This window comes from Pinus tabuliformis, chromosome J (genome assembly GCF_031772625.1).
Source record: "Pinus tabuliformis cultivar Carrire ecotype Pingquan chromosome J, CPIR1, whole genome shotgun sequence".
Taxonomy (NCBI): Eukaryota; Viridiplantae; Streptophyta; class Pinopsida; order Pinales; family Pinaceae; genus Pinus; species Pinus tabuliformis.
This window is the reverse complement of record NC_142295.1, coordinates 358,805,579-358,828,283: the sequence shown is the minus strand read 5'-3', so window position 1 is coordinate 358,828,283 and position 22,705 is coordinate 358,805,579. Positions and strand designations below refer to the sequence as shown.

The following is a 22,705-nucleotide window of genomic DNA, read 5'->3' as shown; positions in this document are numbered from 1 at the left end:
TTGTCAATCGAGCCAACTGAATAATGTAGTGGTAAATGTAATTAATGACTGTCCAGCATGCCTAGCCATCAATTCAACCCACCATTGCATCCATGGATCTCTAGGACTAGCTACACCTAGTGTTACATGCTAGGGTTGCATCAATGGAATTTTTTCTAAGGTAAAAGCAATTAAGAGTGATCCATAGCTAAAGTTCTTTGTCTTACCACTCTCTACCTTTGTCAGTTATTCGTTCAGTGAAGAAAGTAATGCCTCACACCAGTTGAATAAAGTTGGCTCAAGACACACAAGGGCATACTGAACATATGATTTGTTCGCTAGATGAAGTGTTTGTTGGAAATAATACTGAGAGGGGAGGTGAATCAGTATTATCAAATTCTTTTCAATATATTTATACTTTGAATTGTTCTTTAGATATTGTATGTCATAAAATAATGAGCATAAACAAGAAAAATAGATAGTCACACCAAAGAACACCATATATAAGGTGGAAACCCAATGTGGGTGAAAACCACTTGCTGCAATATGTCTCTATCTTATTTCAATTAGAAACTCTTTTTACAATGATTTTTACTGGTACAGTCCTTTACCAGTACGCAGGCTGCAACCTGTAGAGAGCTACAACTCTCTCTCATTTTCCAGTCTCTCCTGGAAGGGAGCTACAACCCCCTACTTCTTTTCTTTCGAGGACCACTTCTTATTAATTTTCAGACTGGATCCAAGAACATCAAATAAACATCAAGTACATGTGAATCAACCAATCCCCTTATGCAATCAAACCAATGAGCCACCCCAAACTTCTCAGAATGCTGTAAACAAAAAATCAACACCAGTAACCTAAATCCAAAACACAGTAGCAAATAGATAACAGGCAGCCAACAAATATTTCAAAACAAGTCTGCAACTTCACCAGAAATAAGCCTGCGGATACCCGCACTTCACCTTCAGCTACGCTGCGTATACGCGCACTTCATCTTCTTCTATACTGTGTACCCCGCACTGTGCCTTCAGCTACGCTGCGTATACCCGCACTGCGCCCTTTTCTGAACGGGTAACCTGCGAGTATGACTGCACTTCATGGATGACGAACCTGCGGGTCTGCACCTTTTGAACCATTCACCTGTGAACCTCGTAATTTTCATCATTTTGAGAGCCTGAACAGAGTTTTGCCACTTGAGTGAGTTGCCATCAAGTACAACACTTGTACCATAGAGCCAAACCAGAATCATAATGCCAACAGTGTCACAATTCTTGCCAACTTTGCGATGGTGAAAAGGATTGTTCTCAAAGGAAAATCATAGATATCCTTGATGATTACTTTTCCCTCCTTGCTAGGCTGTGTACCTGGCTGACAAAATTGTCGAACATAGTCCCTCACTAACTCCCCTCCACAGGAAGCACCTGAAAGAGATATGGGGGCACCACATCTTGACAAGCCTGTAAGGAAGTAAAATCATCGATCACAATAGGGACAACTTTGTCTCTTATGTGAAAATCCTGATCTCTCGGATCCCATGCATGAACTAGGAACTACAATAGTTCTGATTCTTGCCTAATTCCAGACAACTTAAAGTATTTGAGCAACCCATAGTCTTTTAGGGCCTCTACTGTACCTGCATCATTTAGGGAAACCATGTCTTGTTCTTCATGCTCTCTTTCTCACCAAGTAATAGACATTGTGATCCAATGAAAGCCTGAATTCAAACCATAAGCTTAGTTAGGATCCTTTTCATGCAAAAAATTGAAGAAATTTTGGGCCAATATGGTGAAACAAGTTTGGGAAACTCACCCAGCGCAACCCAGGCAAAGAGACACTACATTGCAGTGCAGAATCTCTTTTATCTAGGTGCTCCCCAATGTAGTTTTTGACATGCAAGCCTGCACTGGTCCCAGGGTGAAAAATTCAAACCCTAGGGCCCTAAAAACCCTAAAAACTTGCATGAAATATCAAAATAATGACATGAAAAGAAAGAGGAGGGGTAGATCTCCTACCTGGTCCAGACGGCATGGGAAATTATCCGCAGAATCGCTCGTAATCAGCTGATGAAGATCAAGGTAAAAAACAGGGTCAGAGCACAAACTAAATGGTAAATATCAAATGGTGAAAATATCATGGTAAATTCTTGTTTCTATGTTTATTTCATGAGAATTAAATGAATAAAATTTATTATTTACCTATTTTTACCAATGAAATAGGTATGTTTGATCCATTTGGTGTTTCTTTGAACAAATTTACAGCTGACTTATAGAATTTGACGTGCATGATCATGAATTGTACTTTGACTACAAAGCATAATTTTATCTCTTTTTTGAGCTCTGTTAAACATCAAAAAAGGAATCCCCTTGGAGTCCTCTTTAAGCTCTTTTTAGACTCTCAAAATATGAAAAGATTGTCGAGTGCTTGACCTTTTTAGCTTGTTAACGGATTGGAAATGACATCTACTCATATAATTTTAACCCTTTTTCAAGTCGAGATAGATTATTTACGAAAAAGGAATATGTTGATTGAACATGGTCAATAGGTTCTCCCTTGTATTGTTTTACGCTTTTTCAAACTTGAGAGACAAATCTACAAAGAAGAACTTGTGGAGTTTTCTTTTTTTCCCTTTTCAAACTCTCTAAACATTAAAAGGACTGAGTTATCATTGTCGTGAAACTCATTAAAACATCAAATAGTGACAAACTTGTCCATCATGACAAGACCAAGTTTCACCTTCGCTAGACTCGTTAAAACATCACATAGTGATGGATTCACCTGAAGGGTGGAATTATACAACAAGCATATGTTGTCCTCCTCAAGCTTGATAAAAATAAAGAAGTACTAGTCAACAATGACTACGAAAAATGGGAAAAGGGGTAAACCACTTTATGGCAGCAGGTCACTCTTGAACATGACACTTTCACTTCATCATTGTGACTATTTGGGTTGGGTTATCTGCGTGATGGTCATCATACTTTGGTCTATCATACCATCCATTACTTTTTTTTTGGGTCAATGCTGCCAATCCATTTAGTGTCACCTACATGTTCAAGAGAAGTCACTCAGTTTAAAATTCATCCTTTGCAATACTCATAAACCTTCATTTTCATAACCATCATTCCTGAACCTTGTGTCGTTAGTCAAATTCCATCTCCAAAATATTTACACTCATTTCATGTCATTGATGTGGGATACATCAAGGCCCTCCTGCAACGAGTTGCTTCTTGTCGACATCAAGACATTATCCAAGAAGTTGACTTAGAAACACCCCTCCAGTACCTTGAGGCTTGCATACATCACTGGCTAGTTTCTCACTTCTGACGATAGGTTGACATCATTGGCCTTCAACCAAAAGACTTTGTATGCTGTTCAACATCAAAACATCCATTCACACCATGCAGAATGTATTGAAGTACCTTGAGGATCATTATCATTATCGATGATTTCTCTCGCATCCGTTAATGACTTACATCATTGGCTGGTAATCAGATGGTGTCTTCCCATGTTTGACTTTAGATCACATATTCGCATGGTTAGACTCATACTTGAGTGAATGATTGAATGAGATAGAAGACCCTAGATCTAGTTTTGTCCATCCGGGCTGCGATTTCAAAAAAGTAACAAATCATCCATACAATGGCTTTACATTGATGGTCATCCTATCATGGGTCTATATCTATAGACGACTGTCTATGTACTTGTAATGAACATTTATATGCTGAGCATGGGTATGCCTTCCCTCAGAAATTCATGAGAAAAAATCAAAATATCATGATATTATGTATTGTAATCGATGCAAGTCACCGACCACTTCAGAACCTCCACATCACATCGTAAAGCATATCACTCGACATCATTATTTTTGAATTCATGCTTTTGGGGGCAGTTGTTACATATCCATTTGGGCACATCACTCCCATCATTCAAATCAGTACCATTAGGTCTCATCAAACCCTAATTTAGTTGCTACATGCCCTAAACAAGTCATCATTTTGAATGCCTCCTTCCCTTAGAGTTATTTGGCCTAAAACCCCCCAGAATTGCCTCCTTGAGGGACCAGCATAGCCTTAGATAGGGGTAGGTGCACTTCAGTGCAGGTAGGCCCATGTCAGGGTGTTCTGCAAAGCACCTAGGCCCACTTTGACCTACGCTGGGTGAGATTGAATGAAATTCACATAGGGTTTTGGGAAAATTCTTATCTTTTGGATCCATCTAGAAGATTCCCACACTTACCATCTCCTATGAGCTCGAAATTGGATATGGAATGAGTTAAGTAACCTCTTATCCTCTCATCCCTTCCTCCAAGGAAACTAATTCTAAGTTTGGAAGGCCATTCAATACCCTTGTTTATGAATAAACCTCCTCCATTTGCCTATAAATTGAGCACTCATCTAAGTGATAAAGAGCTGGAATTTGAGAATTTGTAAGGAGATATTGTCGATGTGAGAATTGAGAGTATAAGAAAGTGTTGTTATGCTACCGGAGTGTTGTGCTATTGATGTGATGTTGGTTGGAACCGATGTTGGAAGAGTGACAATGGATTGGACTTCATGGTTGTAATTATTCCTTCTAATTAATAAAGTTGTTTACACCTTTTTCCATATGCTTATCTTGATATATGATGTTTATATGTGTGAATGTATCTAATTACATTTACTTGTATTCGATATATATCTTGCTTTGATTGGTTCTCTGTCTTCTTTTTATGCTTGTAGGTACTTTTTGAGTGAGTTAAGTTCGAGAAGGAGTGACGTGAGTCAAACAAAGGAGACAAGAGGAAAGAGAAAGAATAAGTAGGTCCTTTGAATCCCTTTCTCTTTGTTGGAGAGGTAAATCCCCTCTACGGATAGAGGCGATCCCTACTAGCCCAATAGGGGTCTAGCAACAATCACACAATGCTGCCACGCATGTTCCTAGTTACACTTAAACAAGAAGTAAAGAGCACCTACTTGGATTCCTGCGCTGTCGTTGGACGAAGAGATGTCTCCTTCGCCTCTTCGCTTCGGCTGGTCACAGTCCTCCGCGATCCCCGCGAACGGACACCTGCACACACGAAGAGAAGGCAAACGCAAGCGTGAAATCTAGTAAAAGTAACTATATGCCAGTCAGAAAAGACATAATTCACATTTATCCATTGCATAAACAAACGAGAATGGAACAATAATAGCAGTCATCTATTATTAATCAGAATAGAGGAGAGTACAACCAAATGTTTTGACGTCGATAAACTTCTCAGGAGGGATCAGTCAGCATGTATCTCAAGCATTCACCTTTGAGGATGGTTCTCCCAAGACAAACAACTCTCTCTCTCTCACACAAATGTCACAAACAAACTTCCCCAAGCAATGAATCACTTCCACTCCTAACACACCAAACCTATAGCAGCAATCTGAGCACTACAAGCTCTGTACAATCCAAGCTAAGTCTAGCTAGTTCCCACTAGTTTCTAACTAGCTGCTCATGGTAATGGTGGAAGTTTATATAGGAGAAGGAGTCTCCTAAAAAGGTGGAAGGATGAGCTTATCTTCAAGGGGAGTAGTTGCAAAGGGTCGAACAGACATGCCATAGAAGGGAGTCGATATTCACAAAGCTAACAACCAAGCCTGGAGAGATCTGGAAGGCTGGTTGTTTGAACAAATTCGCCCAAACTGGATCAGCGCGGATTATATGGAGACTGCCGCGCTGTCAGCACATAACAATAACTGAACAAGTCATGTCAGCACGGAAGAACACGGGAAAGCCGCGCTGTGTGTCATCGCGGGAAAGTGATGTTCTTCCGCGATGGCAGCGCACGAAATACACTGTGAGGCGCTGGTCATCGCGGTTATTTTAGGAACAGACGCGCTGATGCACAAAACTTTGGAAAAATGGGTTTTTAAGCCAGTTCAGGGATCAAACACTTAGTGATTGTGACTTCTGGACACAGCAGGGTGACTGACAGGAAGGCAGTGATAAATTACTGTGTAACAGATGCCCCCTAAAGCATGAAGACCGAGAGAGTGGGAGGGGTGAAATGCTTTACAACACACGCCGAACTGAAATACCGCCAGGAAGTACCGAAAAATCTTTGACAATCATATACATGCAGTCTAGGCATGGGCGCAGCCATCCAAAAGACATGCGAGATTGGTCTATGGTATGGACGCAGCCACCCAGCTAAAGAGACCATAATAATGATAAGGTATGGTCGCAGCCATCCATGAAGACTCAGGTATGGGCGCAGCCATCCATCAATGAGTCATGTAATGATTATCCACAAAATCGCAACCTGGACCACAGTGAGCAAGGATCCAGGGTCTTGCGCTCCATCTCGACCCGAACAGAGTACAAGTCCACACATGTGAATACAGGGGTTGGAGTCGAACATGCATGAACATCGTCTGATTACCGGCCAATGATGAGAACCGTTAACAGACGCGAGAGGTACCACCAATAATGACAATGGCCCTCAAGGTACTATAGGTACAATCCGTGGCGTGTGAATCAATGAGCTGGTGTCGAACACCCACGGAATCATTCGATCGTAGGTCAATGATGTAAACCTTGCGTCGAACACGAGGAACCTGCCATTGAGGCATGCAGGCTCCAAGGCACCTGGAAGGAGTCTCTAAGTCACTTTCTCGGATAATGAGTTGAAGTCGACGAGAAGTGGCCTTGATCGAAGGTGGGCCATGATGATTCCCACATCATCGACATGAGACAGAGGTATAATAATTTGTGATGAGATAGCGAACAAGGTTGCATTGTGGCAGAGGACAACTTCTCTTGAACATATAACGGCACTGTAACGGATTTGGCAGTACTTGACATCAAATGAGAAGCGGATAGGATGATGACGGCAATGACAGATGAGAGGTCAAATAGGATATCCCAAACCCATGGAGGCTAGTGAAAACGAGATGAGATGACCCCACCCAGACACGAAACAGCGGAGTGCCATGTTCAAGAGTGACGTACTGCCGAGACGACTGTAATCAAAGTTCCATTTTCCCCACCTTTGCAGGCAGGTACCCCGATTATTTTTGGACGACAAGCTTGACGGGGGTAACATATGCTTGATGTGTGTCATGTTGACAATATCCGATGTCATTGAGTGTTTAACGAGCCTGACAAAGGAAAAACTCGGCTTCTTTTCTTGTTTCGAGAGTCTGAAAAGAATGCGGAAAAGGAGACTCCAGGGGGGTCCTTTTTCGTACAGTTGTGTCTCTCGAGCCCGAAAAAGTATAAAACTGTGCTCGAAAGAACCGCCCGGTCATTACAACCGAGGAGTACTTTTCATGAATAGTGTCTCCGACCGGAAAAAGTAAAAAAGTGGTCGAAGACACGTCGTTTTAGAGCCAATATCGAGTGCGAAACGACAAACACCCGGCGATCTTTTTGGTTTAACGGTCGGAAAAAGATCTTAAAAACGACCGCCTTTCGTTCCCTTCAACGAGCTGAAAGGGAGCTCGGCCATCTTCTCTTGTTTAACGTCGGAAAAGAGCTTAGAGACGACACTTTGGGAATCACATGAATCGTGGACTGTCATGACCAAGCTGCGATACCTGTACCTGCACAAGGGCACTACCCGCATAAATCCATTCGATATACGTAAAAAACATATTGAAACATGCTTGAAAACAGAACCAAGGTTAGTTTTATGGCTAAAAATGGTAAAAACCCAAAAAATATGGTAATTTAGGAGTTTTTACTATAAATAGGGGGGGTAATAAGTCATTTTTACCATTTTACTATTTGGAGTGCGAAGAACGTGGAGAAGCCAAAAAGTTGACGGAGCGATTTCCAGCCCATCCGGAGACCATTTTCAGATCTGCTTCTTCCAGGTAGGTTCTCATTCTTTTGCCCTGCATTCTGGTTCATTTTAGGAGTTTTTTAACGGTTGAATTGGCCCAATCGGGCATTTTTTATTTGCATGGGTGCGCCCTCGGTCAGCGCGGAAATTGCCCACGGGGTCGCGCTGACCGAAAAATAGCCAATGTAACCAACTTCGGGTCAGCGCGGAAAAGGCGTGTTCTTCCGCGCTGACCTCGCATTTTTTACACAGAGCCGCCATTGTCATCGCGGCTGTCCCTAAAACAGCCGCGATGGCGCGGAAAAGTTTTGTTTTTTAATAAATGAACGTAAATTTCTCCATGAAAACAATTCTGATTGGTTTTGATTGTTCATGCAGGACATCATGGCCTTTCAATGGCAAGAGAGAGTTCACGATGTAGAGGATGTGGCTGCTTGGGGAGACGTGAATTGCTGCAACGCCATGCGGGCGTGCGGATTCATGAAATTCTTCCTTACGCCGCGTCTGAGGGCCCAACATGATCTGCTGGAGCTGCTGATTAGGGCATGGAACCCGGTGGACCAAAAATTCACCATCCGTGGTCACGACATTGAGTTTGACCACATGGATATCTTTTTCTTGACTGGGTTGTCGCGCCGAGGTGCGAGGCCCATCTTGGAGGGGCAACGACCTAGCGGCGGTACTCCGGATGACCTGATGGCTGAGGCTTGCCCGGGGGCGGTGAAAACGCGGAGTGGGAAGTGCTCGATCCCCACAGTGAGAGACATAGTGCTGCGCACCATCCTGTTCATGGTGACCCGGGCGGCAGGTAGCATGGCGAATCACGAGGCGTCCAAGACCCATCTCCTACTAGCTCTCGAGTGCCTCGAGCCTACCGTGTTTGATTGGTGCACGGCAGTGGCCAACAACATGAAGAGGCAATTGAGCAACTGCCGTCGTGGGGAGACGAAGCAGTTCGGCTATGGATCGATCCTGGTCCCGCTCATTCTGGAGCGAGTACCAGCCATGCGACTGCAGTCTATGGCTGTGGATGCCCCCAGAGATCCTCGAGAGACGAGGGCCTCACGATGGGCTCGGATTATGCCACGTAGGGGTGGCGGCCGACCACATAGCTGGGGGGCATTTTTCAGAGACTGGTTGGACCAGCAGGAGATCTTCGTACAGGATTGGCCATATGCGGGGATGGATTTCCGCAATGATCCTGACTTGGTGCTGCCTCCGGGTGAACAGTGGGATGATGCAGGTATGACACTTTTTGTCTTTTGAGTTTTGTATTGTTTTTATTTTTATTTTTTATGTACATGTCCTAATAAATGTCTTGTCATGCAGATGTGGGGCCTACTAGACCGATTGGCCTGGCTGCCACGGCACGGAGAGAGGGCCCGGGAGCCGGAGCTTTGGCCTTAGCCCCTCCAGGGGCCAACACACCAGAGATTGTGGCTCGCAACCTTGAGGGGTTGCTGGAGGGGGTGCCGGACTTCCAGGGGGTTGAGGAGGTTCCCGTGGAGCATCAGATCCACACAGTGGGTGTGGAACCCAGAGTGCACCGCCTTCTGAGGCGGGTGGCACGAGCGGCTGTGTACTACAGAGAGCACCATCCAGCTGATTAGTCACCTAGGTTTTATTTCCACTGTTTATTTTGAGACATTATGACTCAGATGTATTGAGATTTTGGGACATGTACTTCTATTTTTGAGCGCCTCAGTGCGCCGCACGATATATATATATATATACATACCGATTTTTGGATGAGTCGTTGTTACATGTGATGATGTGTTATCTTGTGTTATGCGTTTGTTCAGTACAATTTGTGATCTTATGTATGAATTTGCACGACACTCGACTCATGGATTTTATATGTTTAATGCAAGCTTAAAAACACACACGTGCAAACTATGCTTGAAATGATTTATGTATGCTTATTCTTAGATGGATCTTTTACATATGATGATGTGTTTCATATGTTACGCGACTGTTCGACACACATGTTATCTGATGTATCTACTTGCATAACAAACGACCCATCGTGAAATATGCACATATTTTATTTTTATGAAAGCTTGAAAACACACATGATAATCACGTATGCAAACTATGCTTTGAACAATGGATTTTATTTTTGATGCAAGCTTAAAGGCACGTATATACATGCAAACTATGCTTGATAGGAAAGGAACGGGCATGCCCCCAGCATCGTGTCTCAATTCGAGGTACATGCCCCCCAAGCTTCAAGCCATTGAAAATGGGTTGAAGGTTGACAAAATGGTTATTGCGCTCGAATTGCACGAGCTTATGTTTCATTTTTTTAACGAGGTTGACACAGGTAAAAACTATCCTTGGGCCGGCGTGTTTCATTTTTTAGCGAGCTTGACACAAGACAAGGAACTGTGCTCCAAACGCCGTGTTTCATTTTTTTAGCGAGCTTGACACAAGACAAGGAACTGTGCTCAGAACGGACTTCATCATAATGAACGGGAAGTGGAGGCCCCCAAGAAAGTGGCTCCGGAGGGGAGTCCAACATCTTGGAAATCAGGACCTAATGCCCCCAGGACACTATGTACGATGGTGTCGTCACTGGGTACGGGCACGGGTTGGGTGGCCACGTAGTTGATTTGCGGTGAGGCAGATGCAACTTGTGGATGAAAACCAGGAGGGAAGGAGGAGTGCACCGGAGGGGCTTGTGGACGAACGAACGATAATTGATCGAATGTCACGATTCTTCCATCGTGTGGAAAACAAACCACACGGAAAAGTGAAGAAACAAGGGCTCCCATGGCATACACATAATCACGACCAAGGAGAAGACTGAAGTCTAAAGAACCTTGGGTAACTGAGACGTCTATATAGACGGTGTTGCCTCCCAAAGTAATAGGAAACTTCGGGAGGATCCCTAATGGCTGACTCGTTCCTCCATCAAACGCGGTGAGATACGGCGCGACAGGTACGAGCGATGGGGAACCCAAAGCTCGCCAAGTAGTAACGGGCATGAGACTAACCGATGCTCCTTCGTCTAACACAGTGCCGGGCAGCGCTTTACTGCAAGCATAGGCGGTGACCCAGAAAGGCACATGGGACGGAAGGGGAGGGGCAGTCAAACGACTCCAGTCAAAGGAGATGACCGAACTACTTGGTGGGGGAACCATATGGTTGCCCCCCTGCTCCGAAAGAACCGAATCTAAATTCTCCGGAGAGGTTTCAGGAGAACCTTTATCAAGCTCAGGAGAATCTGAGGAGACGAGAAGAACATGAGAATTTTGCTCTTCCGGAACAGAGTGAGCGAGTGGCGAACTCGATTCAATGCTCTGTCCGACCGATGACGGGTCTGGGATGGGCTGGGAACAGCCGGTTTCGGGAAGAGGGGGCTGGACAAGAGAGGAATCTGAAGTGATCTCTTTGTCAACAGGGGCGCGATTTATAGCTGTAGAAAGACGCTGATAACCAGCGGGAAGTGGATTCGGAGGAGCAGCAAGACTTTCCAACACAGCAGAGGCTTTATCCATGAGTGGACAAAGGTGAAGGGGATGTTTGCCTTCACAAAGTCGACAGGGGATTCGAAACTTCCCTTTCTCCTTACCATTCCTAGCTGATGAGGTAGCATCGCCATGAGCTTCAGCGGATGATGTGGGGCGGGCCGGATCGCGAGACCATACTTCTAGTACCCTGGGAATGCCAGGACAATCACGAAGTAGATGGTCCTCCTTGCATAATCGACAAGGAAACTTAACCTTCCGCGGAGGAGCAGAAGGTGACCCGACTTCAGGTGCACTGGAGTGGATAGCTGGACTTGAGAGGGGGACTGTGTGTGTAGGCTCTCCCTTAGGGGACTTCTTCTTCTTGGTCTTCCTCTTCTTCTTCTTAGCCACCTGGTTACTCACATCGAGAATTTCACCAGGCGAAGTACAAGAGGACGACGTAGAAGTAGGCGTCGAAGGGGAGAGATCCACCTTTGGATCAACATGACGTTGTTCAGGTGGAGGGACTGATGGACTAACAGCCGATACGGTAGAGACCAAAGAGGTGGAAAACAACCACACAGGCAACCCGACAGTCAACCCTGGTAGGGACAACGTCGCCATATACGGAGCACCAACATTCCCAAGAGGAGGGAATTGTCCTGGATTCCCATCAGAGGGGGAACCTGGGTTAGTGAATCCCGGAAAAGTTGCCATAGCAAACGAAAACGAAACCTACTCAAGCTAACGCTTCACAAGATCTAACTGGGTAATGTTATCGTGGCCAAATTAATTTTTAAGACGCAAGGACCAAACTTGACCTTTTCATATTTCAGGAGTCGAGAAAAGGACAAAGATGACTCCAGTCTCCTTCGAATGTTTAATGAGCACGAAGTGACAAGAGGCTCACAGGCACCTTTTCGTTTAGGGAGTCCGAAAAGGATCAAAAGCGACTGCTCTGGAATTCTAGGTAGAGGGTGTGCCAAACTCTTCGCAAAACCACAGAATACTTTTTAGGGTACGGGTGGTCAATCTTCGTGAATGATGTGTTCACTGCATTGCGAATCGTAGGGCGGCCGACTCGGCTTCCTATGGATAAAGGATAAAAGCCTAGTGGGGTCTCCCTATATACTCGACGGTACGTGGGAGCGCAGTCCGTGTTAGACCACTATCGAGTCACAGAAGGAGGAATCACCCAACCTAATGTGAAACAACAGTGACTATGTTTTAAGACGCCGGAACACGTCTCTAACCTAGACCTCTAAATATTTGCGTTTAGTTCCCATGCGTTTTTAGATTCATTTGGTTCATTTTACAGTTGATCTTGAGGTTAAGTTTCGATTTCAAGCTCTATCGTATGTTCGCTCACAATTACTTAGATGCAATCTATATGCAAAAGAGATTCGTTTTGTTCGATGAACTCTAGCTACGAGAGAGCAAAGAATTTTCCAAACCAAATCAAACGAATACAATCAAACAAGTAGTTAAGTGCAACTAAAGCGAGGAAAGGAAACTTTTCTTTTGAAAAAATGCAAGTCAACGAAATGTTCTTTTCCTTTTCGAAATTTTGAAAGCAAGGCCACTAGTTTGATTTTCTTTTAGTGACACAAAGCATCTAAAATAATTTGGAGGAACTAGAACACCAAGCAAAATGCAATTGCCTAATGAAAGCACACAAAGTTCCCAAAACACTCAACAAAGATTTCCAAATAAAAAGGAAGCAAAGCAATGCGCGAGCTATGTAATCTAAGCTCTGCAAAGCAAGCAAGGATCGCAAGCAAGGAGGAAGTGAGAAAGACCGCTTGGAAGCTGGATCCAAAACACTCTAAACAATCACTGAACAAATGCAAAAACAAGTCAAGAATGAGCTGGCCAATCAAACAAACAGAGATCCTGACGGGAGGCTTGACACACGCACGGCCACTAGATGCCCTAGGGTTCAGAGCGCGAAATCAATAGAGAAAAGCAAACATCCGATGGACCAGAGTCATAACCAGTCGATTAGAGACTCAACACAATCCAGCAATTGCAAAAGCAAGGATGAAAACACGAACCAAGCAGCGAGAAGGGAAGGTGTTTGCAAACTCAAAACCGAGCAAAACGAAACCCTATGAAGCTAAGCTCCGTAATCAAACAGTTCAAAGTTCAGACAGTGAAAAACAAGTCATTGGACAAGTGGAGAGAAGAAGGGAAAGTCACAGCAAGAGGTTCAGGAGATAAAGTTATAAAAACAACTTTTTAGGAATCAGCGCAAGTTTTACACTGAGAACCCGAGATGATCAAGGGTCAGCGCAACTTTTACACAGGCCACCCGAGCTGTCAGCGCGACTTTTGCCCAAAAAACCGAGCTGATCTCAGAAAAACGAGGTCAGCGCGGATATAAAGCACACAGACGCGATGACAAAAATCACAAAGAAGAGGGGGCGCGATGTCAGCGTGGAAGAACACGAATAAAGTGCGCTGCCCTTGAAAACGAGGTCAGCGCGGCTGTTAGACGTACATGCGCGATGAAGGAAAAACCAAAGAACAGGGTCGCGATGTCAGCGCGACTGTTCTTAAATAAAACGCGCTGAGAGGAAAAAACAAGGAAAGCCAAAATAAAAACTTCCCAAACCAAAGGCAGGAGCTTTTCAATAATAAAAACGCTTCCCAGGAGCACCCAGAAAGTTTACAAGCAACACAGACAATCCCAAAAACTCAAAGAGAGGTCGATCAAAACCAAACACAAAAATGGACTCAAGAGACAATAAGGCTGATCCCCAGCGGAGTCGCCAAATTGTTGGAGAGGTAAATCCCCTCTACGGATAGAGGCGATCCCTACTAGCCCAATAGGGGTCTAGCAACAATCACACAATGCTGCCATGCATGTTCCTAGTTACACTTAAACAAGAAGTAAAGAGCACCTACTTGGATTCCTGCGCTGTCGTTGGACGAAGAGATGTCTCCTTCGCCTCTTCGCTTCGGCTGGTCACAGTCCTCCGCGATCCCCGCGAACGGACACCTGCACACACGAAGAGAAGGCAAACGCAAGCGTGAAATCTAGTAAAAGTAACTATATGCCAGTCAGAAAAGACATAATTCACATTTATCCATTGCATAAACAAACGAGAATGGAACAATAATAGCAGTCATCTATTATTAATAAGAATAGAGAAGAGTACAACCAAATGTTTTGACGTCGATAAACTTCTCAGGAGGGATCAGTCAGCATGTATCTCAAGCATTCACCTTTGAGGATGGTTCTCCCAAGACAAACAACTCTCTCTCTCTCACACAAATGTCACAAACAAACTTCCCCAAGCAATGAATCACTTCCACTCCTAACACACCAAACCTATAGCAGCAATCTGAGCACTACAAGCTCTGTACAATCCAAGCTAAGTCTAGCTAGTTCCCACTAGTTTCTAACTAGCTGCTCATGGTAATGGTGGAAGTTTATATAGGAGAAGGAGTCTCCTAAAAAGGTGGAAGGATGAGCTTATCTTCAAGGGGAGTAGTTGCAAAGGGTCGAACAGACATGCCATAGAAGGGAGTCGATATTCACAAAGCTAACAACCAAGCCTGGAGAGATCTGGAAGGCTGGTTGTTTGAACAAATTCGCCCAAACTGGATCAGCGCGGATTATATGGAGACTGCCGCGCTGTCAGCACATAACAATAACTGAACAAGTCATGTCAGCGCGGAAGAACACGGGAAAGCCGCGCTGTGTGTCATCGCGGGAAAGTGATGTTCTTCCGCGATGGCAGTGCACGAAATACACTGTGAGGCGCTGGTCATCGCGGTTATTTTAGGAACAGACGCGCTGATGCACAAAACTTTGGAAAAATGGGTTTTTAAGCCAGTTTAGGGATCAAACACTTAGTGATTGTGACTTCTGGACACAGCAGGGTGACTGACAGGAAGGCAGTGATAAATTACTGTGTAACAGTCTTATTTATAGTTTATAGAAAAAGGATAAGCCTTTAAATCTGTTGTTCTAGGCATAAATACCTACCTAGGGAATTAGTATTTATCCGTAGATACCAAATTCATCATAACAATGACGATCCAAGGAATCTTAATATCGTAGAAGTGGAAGGGTATCGCAAAGTCGAAGGTCCGGAAATAGAAAACTTGGACATCACCAATCCTTTGAAAACAAAGCAAGTAAACATTGGCACTAAAGCATAACCAAAGTTTGCAAAGATTGGGGATACTAGGACGATGCCACTATGGATAAAGTTGTTGAGCTTCTACGTGAGTACCAGGATCTCTTTCCTAGCAAGTTTTCAGACCTAAAGGGCATAATAGGTGACTTGGGCATCATGAATATTACGCTGAAGCCATACGCAAATCCTATTAAGCAGAGGTTGTATCATCTCCATACCAAATACAAGGAAAAGGTTCGTCAAGACTTGGATCATATATTTGAGGTGGCAATCATAGAACCTATGGAGGAATTTGATTAGGTGAGCCCAATGGTGGTTTAGGAGAAGAAACCAAAGGGTGAAATAAGGGTTTGGTAGATCTGAGGAAGCTTAATGATGCCTGTTTCCATGATCCATTCCTGACACCATTTACCGATGAAGTACTAGAAAATGTTAGAGGGCAACATGCCTACTCATTCACTAACGGTTTTTCAACGTATCATCAGATCAAGATCACACTAGAGGATAGTAGAAAAACAACCTTCGCAATGGAATGGGTTTGTTTCTAGTATATTGTGATTCCATTTGGATTCAAGAATGCACCTGCAATATTCTCTTGCATAGTTATAGCAACATTTAAAGAGTTCATCCATAAGTTCTTGGAAGTATACTTTGATGATTGGACGATGTTCGATTTAGTGAAGTGCCATGTAGAAGTATGCGACTAATGTTGGATATGTGTAACAGATATTAGATTGCACTAAATTTGAAGAAATGCCTATTCTGTGTTCCCTTTGGAAATTTGCAGGGTCATGTGTTGTGGAAGCAAGGGGTGATGGTGGACCCTGCAAAATTGCGGTGATAGTGAATCTAGAGGCCACAAGGAGCATTAAACGCCTCCGCACGATGCTAGGAAATATGCGATATTATAGAAAATTTATCAAACCATATGCTCAGATTACCGCGCCCATGGAGAAGTTGTTGAAAAAGGACGTGAAATTTTGTTGGGATGAAGAATGTCAGTGTAGCCTAGATGCCATGAAAGAAAAGATGGTCACTGCACCAATCCCAATATTCCTTGATTGGAAGAAGGAATTTCACGTACATGTCAATGCCTCTTGCATTGCATTGGGAGAAGTGTTAACGCAAGATGGTGAAGGAGAAATGGACCACCCTATAACCTTTGCAAGTAGGAAATTATCAAAGGTTCATAAGTATTATTCAACGACTAAGCACGAAGGATTGGCCATGGTGTACCTGCTATAGAAGTTCAGGCACTACCTGTTAGGAGGGCATCTCAAGATGTACACAGATCATTCTGCCTTGAAATACCTAGTCAATAAGCCTATGTTGGGGGGAAGATCTGCAGATGGTTGCTACTATTCCAGGAGTATGACTTTGAAGTAATTGTGAAACTAGGGAGGTTGAATACAGGACCTGACCATCTATCATGGATCAAAACAGGAGAGGATCCTAATAATTTGGAGGAAGGGTTACCAAATGAACAAATCTTCATGGTGCACGTAGTAGATAACCATTTTACAAATATCATTCATTTCTTGACTACGGGGGTGGCATCGGAAGGACATACAAGTCAGCAAAAGAAGAATCTAGTGAAGGACATATGTATAAGATAGGTGATGATGAAATATTGCGAAGACATGTGCTCAATTTTGAGTGCATAACATTCTCGTGGAAGCTCATGGAGGGGTTGTGGGAGGACATTATGCAGGAAAGGCGACTGCGCAGAAGATTTTGCGCACAGGTCTTTGGTGGCCAAGGCTACATAAGCATTCCAAATCGTATTGTAAGGCATGTGATGCATGTTAGAGAACGGGCAGACCATCGCAAAGGGATGAGTTTCCATTACAGCCTCAAGTGTCAATGCAACCATTTGAAAAATGGGAAATTGATTTTTTTGGGCCAATTTAGCACCCAGGGAAGAAAACTGGTGCATGCTATATCATCACCGCGACTGAATATCTAACCAGATGGGCAGAGGCATAACCGATTAAGGATTGTACATGGGCTACAACAACAAATTTTTTGTTTGAGTATGTCTTAACTAGATTTGGCTGCCTGAAAGTGTTGATGAGCGATAGAGGTATGCACTTTTTGAATGAAACAATCAACGCATTAATAGAGTAATTCTAGATCTACCATTAGAAGAGTACACCATATCACCCTCAGGACAATGGAACTGTTGAAGCCTTCAAAAATATTTTGGAGAACATGTTGATGAAGATTTTCAACGCACAGTGAAATGACTGGGATGTGTGTGTACTTGCAATACTATGGGCATATAGGACTACTTGCAAGAAGCTAATAGGACAGACACCATTCAGATTGGTTTATGGGGTAGAAGCTATAATGCCAATGGAGTATATTGTGCCTAGTCTACGCATAACAACTCTCACAGGTATGGAAGATCATGAAGACTTGGAAGAACGGCTCACGTAGCTCATGGAGCTTGAAGAGGACCGATTCTTGGCTGGATTCTATCAGCAAGTACAAAAGTAACGTGAAAAATCATGTCACGATCAACACATCAAGCTTCCCATGTTCAAGGTAAACGATCTTGTCTTGTTATACTATAGTAATTTCACTAAATTTCCAGGTAAATTTTAGATGCATTGGCTAGGGCCATATATTATCAAAGAGATTATAGATGGAGGCACAATTTAGCTCATGAAGCTGAATGGAGAACCTTTTCTGGGAAGAGTGAATGGGAGCCGATTGAAGTTGTATGCAGGCTATAATACGCAATGACTATATGATGATAGGACAACCTTATTGCTCTAGGTAGTTGCAAGGGAGCGTGGGATTATAAACTACACTTCTAGGATTGGAGGACTACACAGTAGGAAAGCTGCACAGAAGATAATGAAGATACAATATATGAAGTTGTGCATAGGAAGTTGTGCTACGGAGGGAGGTACCATGTAGAATGACATAAAAGTGATCACTGGAGTCACTATTCATGATTTGAGAGCCAGATGATGGTTAAGAGGAGCGAGTTGGTGGCATTTAAGGAAAAATTATTTCAATATATGTCACCAAAACAACATTAATTGTCAGAATTTGGGGGGAACAGACGGATTTGAACTCAAAAACCCCAATAAATTACATGTGTTGGTCCAACAGAGAACAATTTGTGCCCTTAGATTTTTTGTTGAGCTTTGTTTTTTTTCACCTATGAACCGATCATATTGGGAGGATTTAGTTACAAGCCCTGCATTTACTAAGTTGTCAAAGTTGAATCAGAAGTTCATTCTTGAAAAAATGCTTAGAGCAAGCCCTACAGAAACCGTGAGCACTGGTGGCGATGTTGCCAATGAGGGAGCCACCTTGGAAATGGTGAGTATGGAAGCTCCAACTCCTATGCCTACAACATTGAGGTTGCCTAGGCCGAAGCCTACCCCTGCAAGAGAAACCTAGACAGCTAAAACAAATAAGTATAAGCATAAAAATCTTGTACTAGTGCGTGAATCCCCCATGAAGCATTCTGCAGCATAGAAACAGATGAAAGACAAGTAGCCCCAGAAGGTAGTTGATCTGGATGTGGAGGAAGGACAAGGTACTGAAGACATAGATGTTGAGGGAGTAGAGCCTAGTACAAATCTACCTGACTATATCCATCTGCGCAAGGGGAAGGAGAAGGTCACAAAAGACCCAGACTCAGACAAATTTTCCATTTCTACACCCCTACTGCTTGAACAGGATCCCTTTGAAGGTTCGCAGCTGGTGGGCTCCAGTATTGTGGCAATAATGCTACAACTCCTGGAGCTTCCTATCTCTAATTTTATCAACCCGGTAGTTCATAACAAACTTGGAAGCGATGGTGCTGTATGCACAAGTACTAGCTCTTGTCGCAGCTGTCACTTGGTCAGCTGGCACAAGTCCGCTAGGGCTCAAGCCAACTTCTATATGCTCTCAGAAGAAGCTTTCTCAATGATGGACGAAGACTATCTCAAAGGAAATTGACCTACTGTGCAATAATGAACTGAAAGCCAACAAAATAGGGAAACCCTGTAAACCCTAATCTGACTAGTCTAATCTCTATGATGCAATGGTGGGAGTGCAAACTTCTAGAAATGATGCCATTACTTCTAGTGATATGAGATGCATGAAACTAAGCTACTTCTACTGAAAAGAACATTGCTTTTGTCTTTTTTGCTTAAGTGGTTTGGAGTTATTATGATTTTGTTTCTTATTAGGGTTTGACTGCGCAGGGGTAGTTCGAGGGGAAAGAAAGCTTGGGAAAGGTCAGGAGGGCTAGGAGAGGTTCCAGAGGATCCAAAACATCATTCCATAGAAGTCCACAATGTTCAGGTGCTCGGCAACCAAGGTTACAGGTTTCTACAGGATGTCTGCAGGGGATCCTACAGGAAGCTTGGGATTTCTACAGGAAGTCTGCTAACTTCTACAGGATGTTCTGTGGTTGGAGTTTTGGGTGATGGAGGAGTGGAGGAGTTGTATGGGTGGATAGGTAGAATGGAGAGGGAGCCTATGATGGCTCAGGGACAGAGATATGAGATGGGGAAAGAGTGCTTGCAGCTAGTTGGAGAATGGAAGGGTGGAAGCAATGAAAAGTCCAAAAAGATGGAGCTACGTGAACAGTGGAAGTGTTGGAAGGAAAACGATCTGAACAGAGGTTGGGTAGGTGGCTTTAGACGCGGTTGAGAAGAAGAATAAGATAACAGAGTGATGCAACGCAGTGTAAAGGAAACAAATCTACACAAAACCGAGAATTCATCAATTTATCCTAACTGTGCTATTAAATCAACGAACAACAATGTATACTTCAGAGAAAAATCGTGCATGGAGTTGGAATGAGGAAATATTGCTCAAGTTCAGAATGCATGGATGGATCTACAATTGAAATGACTGTGTTGCAGCTCGAATGGAAGTGTATGACTGCGTTTTTTTGGTGGCTGGTACGGTCTACACCCCCAGCCTCTAAACAGAGATGGCAGTGAGTGCACTGTCAGCCTTTTCTTGGAGCTCTAATGAATGCTAATCCTCCTCCTCTAATCTAAGCAACTAAAAGCACTTGAACCATAAACTAATCCTACTCAATCACATAAAAGAAATCAAATCAGCAGACTGTAATTTCTAAATGCATGTCAAAACAGAGGAATAAAGTGCTGAAAAGAAAGACAAGTAACAATACAAGGAAGAGGAGGTCTATTGCTCTCAGATTGGGCCCTAACCTAAGAGCTATAGCTCCCTTAAAAACTCAGAATTGAATCAAAAGCTACCTGTCTTTATTGAATAATCATGAGTTTAATGACATGCCAAAACTGGCTTACAAAGAGCAAAAACCGAGCTATAGCTCGTACTTAGAAATTGCAACAGTAGTTCAAAAGTTCAAAAAGCTCCTATCAAAGGCTACGGCCTTAATATTTATACATGATGAGGATCAAGCTGGCTTCCTCAATTAATGGAGCTCGGCTGTCCAACTAAAAGTTAAACTGTTGTAAACTGTTGTTCCTATAGAACCCGTTGGCTGCCTTTAAGCTCAGTGGGGAGAGATGTTGGAGCTCGGAGTTAGGGTGGAGATCACGAGGGAGGTTATTTAAGGCTGTAGACAACCTCCCTATAAACCTGCAATGCCACCTTTGATGTCTCCTCGTCTCCTTCTGCGTGGTCTTTGCTCCCTTTAATGCCAAAAAACCTGAAATCATCATGTATTAGCCACATAGATATAATGTCTGCCCTTCTTCCTACAAATAACACGAATATACCAAGAAATGAATGCATAAGTGATAAAAGATTAAGGGTTGAGCAAGGTAAGTAGGCCAAATGAGCCCAATTTGTTACCAAAAATTGGGGCTCATCATCACCCCCCAACTAAAATATTTGCTCATCCTTGAGCAATTTTGCCCCAGCTCCTTGTCCTTGGCCGAGAACTAGGCTCCGGAATATGCTCTTTCTTCCCTACTCTTGGTGGCTCTGCCTGTTCTGCCCTTGGTGGCGATGAGGGTGCCACTTCTTCCCTCTTCTCTGTTTCCTTGACCTTGAGCTGGGCTTTTGAAGGTGATTGGTCTATCCTTCTTTTCCAAGTAGTTGCTTTTGGGCTCCCCTTCTCGTAGGTGACCGATATCTTCGAGGGGGACCTCTCACTGGGTGAAGTAGGGGCATCCCCTGTAGTGACTTGGCTGCTGGATGGGGGCTGTGGCTTGCCCGTCTTTATTCTCGAACTTCTTCGAACTTCAGAGTATAGAGGGGTCTCCCTCTTTCTCTTTTCTTTTGGCTTAGGTGGCGTGCTGAGGGCGGCCAGCACAACTGCTGCCTCCCTTTCACGAATATCAGCTTTCTTCTCCTTGGGTTTCTCCTTTCCAGGGCTTCCTGTAGAAGACCCTGTTTTAGCCAATTTCGGGCTTCCTGTAGAAGACCCTGTTTTGGTAATTTTCGGGCTTCCTGTAGAAGACCCTTTTTCTGTTTTCGGGCTTCCTGTAGAAGCCTGTTTCTGCTTTCCTGTAGACACAGGTGTCGCCACCTTGGCTTGCTTTGCTGCATGGGTTTTGCTTTTTGGTTTGGTTGCGGGTGCTGATGAGGTACTTGTGCTGATGTGGACCTTCTCAGCCTTGTCCGTTCTGCTCTGCAACCTTCTCTCTCTTGCTGACAAGATGGGTGTGTCACCTTTTTCCTCAGCATCCTTTTTCTCGTGCTTCCTCCTTTGTTCTTTCTTCTGCACTGTGGTTGGGGTCTTCTGGCCTGTTTCTTTCTTTTCCGCGGCCACTGCTTCTTTTTCCTCACTACTGGAGGAACCACTTCCCTTGGTCAGCATCCTTATGTCTCCATATCTTGTCAAATTTCTGAATGATTCCCATGAGAGGGGAACCTTATATGAATGAAGCGCATCCTCCACAACAAGTTTGATCAATCCATGGTGGGCTACCTGATCTGGTATGCCTTCTTTCAACTTTGTGGCACACTCAATTAGAGACTGTAGCAAGAAATAAGGAATGCTCAGTTTGTTTTCTACAGGAAGATCAATCTGGTGTCTCAATTCAGTGAGCAACCTGAAGTGATACGCGTACACGATGCTAAAATGGCCTTCACAGGTTATATACTTCATGATTTGCAGGCTAACTTCATTCCATGGTGGCAGCAAGCTGGTTCTTCGCACCCCATTTTTGTCCTCTGTGAATTCCTCCTCAGGTGGGAAGAATTCTTTCTTTGCCTGCTGGCTCAACTTTCTTTCTTCCTTATCCCATGGCAAACCCATTGGAAGTTCAGTAATTCGACTGATATATTGCGGGGTGAGCTTGAGGCTTAGGCCCCTGAAGTTCACAGTGGCTAGGGTTTTGGATTTCGGCCTCAAGGCTTGTAAAAATTCTTCTGCCAC

General features: G+C 43.7%; 1 protein-coding gene across 1 annotated transcript in view; it reads left to right on the top strand.

Moving 5' to 3' along the window:
- Positions 1 to 8,792: 8,792 nt before the first annotated feature.
- Positions 8,793 to 22,705, top strand: part of LOC149227234 (WD repeat-containing protein ATCSA-1-like) — a 103,097-nt gene continuing 89,184 nt past the window's right edge. The window contains exons 1-2 of the mRNA XM_089380436.1: positions 8,793 to 9,015; positions 9,102 to 9,299. Coding sequence (XP_089236562.1) covers positions 8,793 to 9,015; positions 9,102 to 9,299 — 421 coding nt within the window. The remainder of the gene's footprint in view (positions 9,016 to 9,101; positions 9,300 to 22,705) is intronic.